Source organism: Nanorana parkeri, unplaced genomic scaffold (genome assembly GCF_000935625.1).
Source record: "Nanorana parkeri isolate BGI_ZX_2015 unplaced genomic scaffold, ASM93562v1 scaffold475, whole genome shotgun sequence".
Classification (NCBI taxonomy): domain Eukaryota; kingdom Metazoa; phylum Chordata; class Amphibia; order Anura; family Dicroglossidae; genus Nanorana; species Nanorana parkeri.
Genome location: NW_017306743.1, coordinates 569,010 through 578,182, shown reverse-complemented (window position 1 = coordinate 578,182; position 9,173 = coordinate 569,010). Strand labels below are relative to the sequence as shown.

Sequence of the window (9,173 nt, the reverse complement as noted above, 5' to 3'; positions counted from 1 at the left end):
AGTAGCGCATGCTCCAACCCATTGAAGTTAAGGTATGCCACATGAAGGGTCTATATATAGATATATATATTATTTTGGTGGGTGTTGATGAGAACCTCGACGAGTTTCTCATTAAGCAAAGTATCCATGATTCGTTCCTTAAAATTTAGGTTGGATGGTCTCCAAGATGTGCCAATCATCTGTCTTGTGGCTAAGAAAATATGGTTGGTCAAGGGTTGGGCCTCCCAGGGATTATACACTTAATTGCAACAGCCTATGGACCAGATAAGATTATAAACACAAATTCATAATTGTTGACCTTTGGGATATTCCCACCAAATGTGTAACACCGTGCCTTAGGAAGTGCTCCCCCCTATGCAATGGGGGGTGAACATTAGGTACATATTTAGATATTCTGTCTGATGCCAAGTACCATTGTATTAGCACTTTGTAAGAATTTTCAAAGCCATCACCTTGAATGAACCTTTATCTGTGCTCATGTCATGTCCCAGTCCCACAAGGCTAGCCCCCAAAACATGTGCTCCCACTCGGTCATGTTCAGAGGTTTTACAGATTATCATGCATTGAGATTAAGCCACTGATTGCGGTGCTTTCAGACACCTACTCTCACGGAATGCAGGAATGGTGCGCCCATCTTACCCTGTATCAAGAAACCCCAAAAATATACTTTTCTGGAGTTGTGGAAACAACTTCATTCCCTCCAAAGTAAATAAACTATGAGCCAATTTGAGTGCACAACATGGCTACTTGTTGAAGGGGAAGGATTCTGTGTGTGAAGGTTTCATATTTGCCTTTACATACCCTTTAAGGATCCCTCTGGAGGTCTTTGTTTTATTATGTTACTCATAAAATTAGAATAATAGGGAATAGTATTTGTTTCATGTTTAATACTGAAAAGCTGGCAAATGATTTGGCGCTTAATACAGAAATAATGAAAGTTGTGCCATGCATGACGGCAGTAATTCCCAATCACACGGACAATGCAGAGATGTTAATAACTGTCAGTTCATTCTCAGGACTACTAGGACACAAATTAATGGAAGGATGAAATCTTTTTAGTAGACATGTGCACTGCCAAAAAATTAGTTTCGTTTTGTTTTAAATTCGGATTTGTGTTATTTCGTTTTTCAGGATTCGGGTGTGAAAGTCAATTCGGATTCGGAATTCGGACGAAATTCGGTAGCGGTAGGTCGAGCGTTCGTTTCGTTTTCTGTTATTTGTTTCGTTCGTGACATTTGAGGGGGAAAAAATATTTTTCTCCTTCTCTAATGTCACTTTGCTCCAACGAACGAAACGAAAACGAACGGTCGGACTACCGCTACCGAATTTCGGAAATGGAAATTCGGATTTGTTTGCATTCGTTATGTCTGTAATTCGGAATTCGGATACGAAACGAATCGCACATGTCTACTTTTTAGTACACCCATCCTGTGCTGTCTACTCCTTTCTGGGCAGGAAAAGAATCTTGCACAATACATCCAGATATATATATATATATATAGAGAGAGAGATATATATATATTTTTTACATCTTCTCTACTGGACTAATACAGCTTACCCATTTACATTACTCTATATGTATCCTATCTATCTATCTACATCTATGTCTATCCAGCCTGGAAGTCAGTACTCTGCCTACTGAGTGTTTAAGACATCTCATATTGAACCTAAAGTCTTACCCATGGACAGCCTGTGAGGTGCCGCAGGAATGATCTCATTTGAGTAGGAAGTGCAATTGAGGAGACTACAAGCGATAGCCTATGGGGAAACATATGCTTATTTGCCTGTCCAAAATGACAGAACCAGGGAAAATGGCAATTTTACATGGCAAGGTCTATACCCATTAGATGTTTACAGCATCATATGGACCTCTGGACCAGAAAACCTTCACATAGACCTTAAAATGACATTAAATTATATTTTTCCATCCACCTCCTCAATGCTGGCGTAGGGGCTTACCTTAAATGATGCCTCTTGATCCGATCATCTTCTTCTTTCCTGTAGTTTTCAGGAGACCCTCCAGTGCTACTGCGGGTTTCCAATCCAGCGCTGACTCCTCTCTCTTCCTGGCACTTTCTGTCCCACGGAGTCTGTGCGGGTGCACGCAGCCTCCATTGACTTACCTTGTGTCTCACCTTGTCCCCCGGCCGAAGATCTGTACTGCGCATGCGCCCGCCCCGTAATCCTTTGCGGCCGGCCGAGATTTTTCAGATCTTTGGACGAGAGGGCGCGGCGGTGACGCAGGTAAGTTTGAACCTTTTTCGTAATTTAAAAAAAAAATGTTTTTGCATATATCTACTGCTTGCTAGCATTAGATATATGCATACCCCCTGAGGATTAAATATCCTTTTAAATACAGAAATTATATATATGTATGTGTATATATATATATACACACACACATATTATTTGCAGCAGCAGTGCCGGCGCCACATAACTTCTACAGCCAGTGGTGTTAGCTGATGCTGCCTAAGTCCTCCAAACCCCCTCCCACACTCAGATTACAGACCCCCATGTGTTTAAAAGCCTTCCACCACACACAGCAGTCTTCAGAGTGGCAGCCAGCACGCCCCTCTCTGTACTTTGTTTCAGAGTTCAATGCACGCTATAGATTTTTCTGTATCCCACATGACTGTTCAACACCAGCTTCTAACTGGCTGCCAGCCTGGACCAGTAAGACGTCACCATTAAACAACTGCATGGCCTGCAATACAGTGCACTGACATGTAGAGCCGAGAAGATCACCAGAGCCGTTTGCTTCATCAGAACCTTCTGTGCATAGTGAGAGCGGAGCTAGGACCATCTCTGATTTTTGCTTTCAATTATGGAGGAGGACGAGGGCAGCAGGAGAGAAGATGATGTGAATTTGAATAAATGGGAGAAGTGTGTACAAGAGAAGTAATGGAGAACATGAGGTTGGGTGATATAAAATGAATGGGTATAGCTATGACGATAGTAAAGCAACGTAGAGGTTTTTGTTTTTTTATATGGAGAGATACATAGTTAAGTTATTTATGGAATAAAGCTATGTTGTATGTTTATACGCTGAAGATATGTATATGTGTATGTATATTTTTGTATATTGAAATAAAAATATATTAAAGTGACATTAAACCCTCAGATTTTTTAACATAAAACAATACTGTAATGTGTGCTTTACTGTAATCCATGGTAGTTTCCCTTCTCTTTGCTGCTCTTCCTTTTAAATCTGTATCTGTTCTCATGCTGGGCAGAACTTCTGTTTTGCAGCAGACTGCCTTGTCTCTGGAACGGATACATGGTGTCTGTGTGAAGGTTCACAACCTGAGCCAGCACTACAGGAAGAGGCACTCAGCTGCAAAGGGAAGTTCTCCCCCAGCATAAGAAGACATGAGGATTTAAAAGGAAGAGCAGCAAAGAGAAGGGAAACAACCATGGATTACAGTAAGGCACACATTACAGTATTGGTTTATGTTAAAAAATCTGAGGGTTTAATGTCACTTTAACTCAATTATGGAGGAGGAAGAAGAAAAGTGGTGCCATACTTGGGAGTTCCATGCTTGCCATGGGTCCATTCTCACATGGGCTCAGGCGGTGATAAGTACTACTCCCCCCAGACAGTATCCACCAATAATTCTGGCTCCTCCCACAGACTGGCCATGTGGTACACAGATGAGTCCTGTCACTTTAAGGACAACTCGTTTGTCTTGTGTATATAAAAGACACCTGTCCACAGAATCTCCCCACCATGGGCTACACCAAAGAGCTGTCAGAGGACGTTGGGGACAAGATTGTAGACATGCACAAGGCTGCAATGGGCTACAAGACTATCAGCAAGAAGCTTGGTGAGAAGGAAACAACTGTTGGAGCGATTATTCGCAAATGGAAGGAATACAAGAGAACCATCAATGGCCCTCGGTCTGGATTTCCTCTCATGGGGTAAAGGTGCACAGACACTTGCCGATTATCGTACGACAATCGCGGGTGATCGTACGATAATCGGCAGGTGTATGGAAGGCGTACGACCATTTCTACTGTAAGGTTGCACGTCTTTTGTCTTACTAGCACGCTGGAAAACCTGCGAAAATAGTACAATTTTTGGCGGGTTGGTGGCGTGCTCAGAAGACAAATGCCGAACAGGCCGGTGTACGCAAGCGCACACTGCCGGCTCAGCATTGGAATCATCGGAAGCCGTCTGGAGGATCGCGATGATCACAAGTACGATCTGCCTGTCCAAGATGGGCAGAACGTACAAAATGTTAATTAACTTACAACCATCGCACAACGAAAGTCGTGCAATGGTTGTAAGGTGTATGGGCAGCTTAAGGATGATCATGAGAAAAGTGAGGGATCAGCCCAGAACTACACGGGAGGAGCTTGTGAATGATCCAATCCTATTGATGAAGAGAATGATATCATACACCACACATGTTCTTTTAAGATACAGCAGTTTAATTATTGTCTCATATGAAGGCATTTTGATTAAATACTATTAATTTCAGAACTTTTGTATAACAATTGCATAATATATATATGTGGAAAAGTTTAATTAAAGCTTAATAAGTGATACAATCAAGGGGTCGAGAACCTATTTCCTACCAAAGCTGCTAACCAAGAGCTGAGCTTGTCACCTTAAAGGAAACCGGTACTTAAAAAACAGGGGGAAACTGCATTTTCTTAGGGCCCATTCATACCAGAAGCATTGGCTTTAAATGGGCACAGTCCAAACCACCGCATGTGCTAAAAGAAGTACGGCATGCATTACTTTTGCACAGTGCTGTGTGGTATGCCACGGTGCAGCCGCATTGGACCGCACTGTGCTATTAGAACTTCATAAAAAGTCACCCATGACATTATGGTAAGGTTCCAACAAGGAGACTGTGTGATGCGCCAGGATAACACGTCAGCACTTTCCTGGCAATGCACACGTAGCATTATTTTGGTCCAGCTTGACTCTTTGTGAGTAAGCGCATGCCATACATGATTGGTCCATGGAGATCCTGTAGCAGCCGGAGCTACTACAGTGGTGAGAGATCTTCCAGGTCCTGTAAGGTGACTTCCTCTCTACTCTGAAAACAAAGGGGGTCACTCACTTACAGCTATCATTCAGAAGCCCTCAATGAATACAAGGCATTATCTGGTTGGGTGAGGGGCGGTGACATCACAATCCACCCCTCGTCCAATCAGAAAACGTCTTCTATTCATTATACAAAAAATACTAGGCCACTACAGTGCTTTACAAGATAGCTGGCGTGCATGCAAGTCGATAGGAAGCGTCTGCAGAAAATAAGCAGCACTGAGATGAGAGGAAAAAGAGTAATAAGAAAAGTGAAAATAAGTCTGTTACTTGTTACAACTAACCGCGGCGGAATATAGAGGAGGAAATATCACAATACAAATGGGGAGGGGGAGGGGGTTGTAAATGGAGTCAGGTAGGCCATGAGGGAAGTATAATAAAAGATCAGGTAAATACATTGTGAAGATTGGTCGGGGCAGACTCGGGAATGTAATAATACCGTGTTTCCCCAAAAGTAAGACACGGTCTTATATTTTTTTTGGCTGAAAAAAACACACTAGGTCTTATTTTCGGGGCAGGTCTTACTCTTTTTTTTTTCATGTACAACAATCCAAAATTAAATAATCCAAAATGGCGGTCAAGAATAGGGTGATCAGGGCAATCGGGTGCCGTACCTTTCCAAGAGCAATTTGGTAACCAATCGCTGGTCAGAAAGAGCAAAGCGCGCTTTCACTATGAATTCCTCACAGGTGGAGTGCATTTGGTATGACTCCGCATGTGACAGGAGACGGCTCTATTGAGGAAACATCGGCTTACGCGGCTCTGCTCCCTCCGGTGCTTCCTCTAGCGCTGGCTTCATTGGCACCGCTGATTCTCTCCCCCGGCTCTTCAAGTTGCCCCTTATGCCACCACCGGTGCTGGGAATGGTCACAACTAGGTCTTATTTTCGGGGAAACAAGGTATGTAGTGAGGTACAGGAGTACTGTAAATGTTGAAAGTATGTACGTGGATGTAGAATTATGTTGTCGTAAATCATTATAAACTGTGAAAATAATAAAGAGGATTTAAAGTTTTTTTAAAAATGACAATAGCGATTGTTTATGATTTTCAGTATATTATATAATGCTAAATGTCACCTGTTTTGTTCTTCAATAACCAGTGCTTTGCTTAGACAGAACATTGGATTCCCCCAGAACAAGAGTCTGGGAATTCTGTCTGGGCAGATAAAAGAAGGGCAAGCTATACTCATCACAATGAATACATATCACGAACTAGAAGCGGGCTATCTAGACCAAAGCAAGTCATTCTTCAGCATCCTTGAGATTTTTAGGTTCTTTCTCATGCTCGTGGTAGACATCGGTAATGTAGATGTTAGGCAGACAGAGGCCCTCATTACTGTAGTTTCCACTACCTACTACAATCTCCCTGTGGGTGGGGGTCCCCAGATCCTTCACTTATTGGTGGGGGTCCCCAGATCCTTCCCTTATTGGTGGGGGTCCCCAGATCCTTCCCTTATTGGTGGGGGTCCCCAGATCCTTCCCTTACGGGTGGGGGTCCCCAGATCCTTAAAGGAGAACTATGAGGTGAGTGATTTTTCACTCATCCTCATAGTTCTAGCCGACCTGTGACAATGAGACTGTCACAGGTCGGCTCAGTAGATCGGGAAGTGAGCGAACACATACCGGCGCTCGCTCACTTCTCGATCCTGTCCCTCCCCTGCCGTGACAGGGGAGGGACTGGATTCCCCGCTCCAATTCTCCAGCGCTGACTGGCGGAACGGACAGGGGAGGGGGCGGGTACAGCTGGCTCTGCCTTTAGATAGGCAGAGCCAGCTGTCACTCATGCAGCTGGGCGGATCCAGAGAGCTAGATCCTTTACTTACGGGTGGGGGTCCCCAGATCCTTTACTTACGGGTGGGGGTCCCTGATCTGACTTATTGGGCAGTAATGAGTCTATGTCTATGAATTCATAGCCCTGGGTGATCTGCAATATAATATTTGCCACAGTTGTTTTTTTCATTTTGATTAAAGACGGGAAGTTTTTAAAAGCCGTCTTTCCCCTCGTCAAGGACATTAAAGCTGCCCACCTACAGCTTAAATTTTGTCCAATTGCTGTTGAATCGGCTGAAAAATTGAGCTGTGGGAGGCCCTGCTGGCCCTACCCGGCTGGACAAAAGTTGAAGCAGCCTTTGCCAGAGGAATCGGGTGGGAAAATAGGCGGCCAAACTGTGGCTGAAGCCAATCAGCGGCAGTCCCTCAGCTGGGAGTGTTGGCTGTCAGAATAAAAGAACTGGCAGGGGAGATTCCTCCATCGATGGTGTTTAGTGTGGATGGAGGAATCTGTTAAACTGGCTGTACGCTGCTCAAAAAAAACTACTGCAGAAATGTGAGCAGTGTGTGGCCCCATTTAGGACCCCCCTTCCAACAAAAGTCAATTTTTCAACAAACTTTTCTCAAAAGGAGCTGCTTCTAAAAATTCTCAGTCAACCAGTGACTGCACAACCGCTGCTTTCAGAATACACAGTTACACAGGCAGAGCGCAGTGGGTTGTGCTGCGTTTTTTGCCGCGTTTTGTGATGCATTCAGGGCCACATCAACATTATGGTTGCCCTCAAAGGGCCTGTAAGACTATATAAAATGTATCTAATCTTTATAATTGCCTCTGCATTCGATTATCGCTGGTTATAGTAATAACTTAATACCTAGATCTGAAAGTAGAAGTCTAGGAAATGGCCTGGTGGGCCGGATTCGGGCCCTGGGCCTTGAGTTTGACACATGTGGGTTAGGGCATCGGACAGTGTGCCATTCAACAACACCTGAGGTAAGAATCGCTATTGGTGGGCTGGAACAACAATAAAAATATCCAGTGGTTACACAATCCTTTAAAACGTTCTTAGACTTTTCTATCCATTTGTCTTGAAGAATCGATGGCGGTCTAGATGAAGAAGAAAGCAGAAGGCATAATGGAACTGTAGGATGTCGCAGACTTTGGACCAGAAATGGCCGGTCAGTGTCTGAAACAGGAAATACCGGGCCAGCCAATGGTCAAGAAGCTTTAATCCAACAAAACCGAGGCAGGAGATCAGTGCGAAGATCAAGTACTTCTTCGAGGAAGAGTTCCCATGCCTGTTCTGTAGTCTGACTCCTGAAATCACCGCCCATAGGATATGTACAGACAGGGCTAACTCAAAGCCTTGCCGGTGAAATATACTGAGGCCATAACTGATTAACGACAGGCACTCTATCAGCAAGAACCGCTGCCGGCTCCAGTTCCCCAGTATAGAGTTGCACCAGATGATTGCCCATGCAAAGATCGGCAAGGTAAACCACTGATCGAGAACGGCGAGCCGGTGATTCTGGGTTGATATCCGCAGCCACTGGACCGGGCCGTAGGCCAAGGCCATCCAGGAAAAGATGTTCTTCAGATAACGACCAGTCCCGTGTTTAACTCCAAGGGTTTTCTCATCTCGCACAAGCCAGTATATACCCAAAAACACGTATCCGAGGTTGACGAGGGAGTTGAAAGGCATTGATAGAAAAACAGGAAGTGCAGAACTTGGTTTCTCGGCATAATGACTAAATCCTAGTTCTGTAGTGACAGTATCAAACACACCTATGCACACGGTCACCAGGCACAGGGTGAAACCTCCTGCCACATGCCAGAAGGAGCTGCCTGGCTCTAGAATACCTGCTGCTACTGCCATGTCTCGGAAATGATACCCTTTTGATTCACAGTAACAGAGAGGGCTGTGAAAATTGCTGAGCAATGCAGATCCTGCTCACAAGTCGCAAGTAGGCAGGGACGTCTTTAACGTATTATCCTCCACCACCGTTCAGGTTTCAGCTGACAAAGCTCTTCCTGAATGTGGCTATGCAGAGAGGCGTCCCAGTGCTGCGGATGTCAGGATTGGCTGCATGCATTCACTTGCACTTTGCACAGTCCCCACTCCCCAGCCAATCAGGTTGTGTGGTCAGAGACAGCAAACTGGAGAAGGGTTTTTTGTTCTTCTTTAGGATGCATTTTGTTGGAGCTGGCTGGCTGTCATTGAAATATTCCATTAGATTGTTCACGTGTAAGAAGACATGGAACCACTTCTCATATCATTTAGATCACTCTAGAGACGTATATGTTAAAGGAATTCATGTTTTGACTGTAAAGGATGTAAGAAGGGAGAAAA

At 44.3% G+C, this 9,173-nt stretch overlaps 1 protein-coding gene across 1 annotated transcript; it reads right to left on the bottom strand.

Moving 5' to 3' along the window:
* Nucleotides 1–7,856: 7,856 nt before the first annotated feature.
* TMEM187 (transmembrane protein 187) lies at nt 7,857–8,885 on the bottom strand. The gene has a single exon (XM_018560715.1). It carries the CDS (start codon nt 8,697–8,699, stop codon nt 7,899–7,901), a length of 801 nt encoding a protein of 266 aa, XP_018416217.1. The 5' UTR covers nt 8,700–8,885; the 3' UTR covers nt 7,857–7,898.
* Nucleotides 8,886–9,173: the final 288 nt, after the last annotated feature.

Bases quoted from the DNA above. Each gene is read 5' to 3' on its own strand.
- TMEM187 (XM_018560715.1), bottom strand. From the start codon at position 8,699: ATGGCAGTAGCAGCAGGTATTCTAGAGCCAGGCAGCTCCTTCTGGCAT.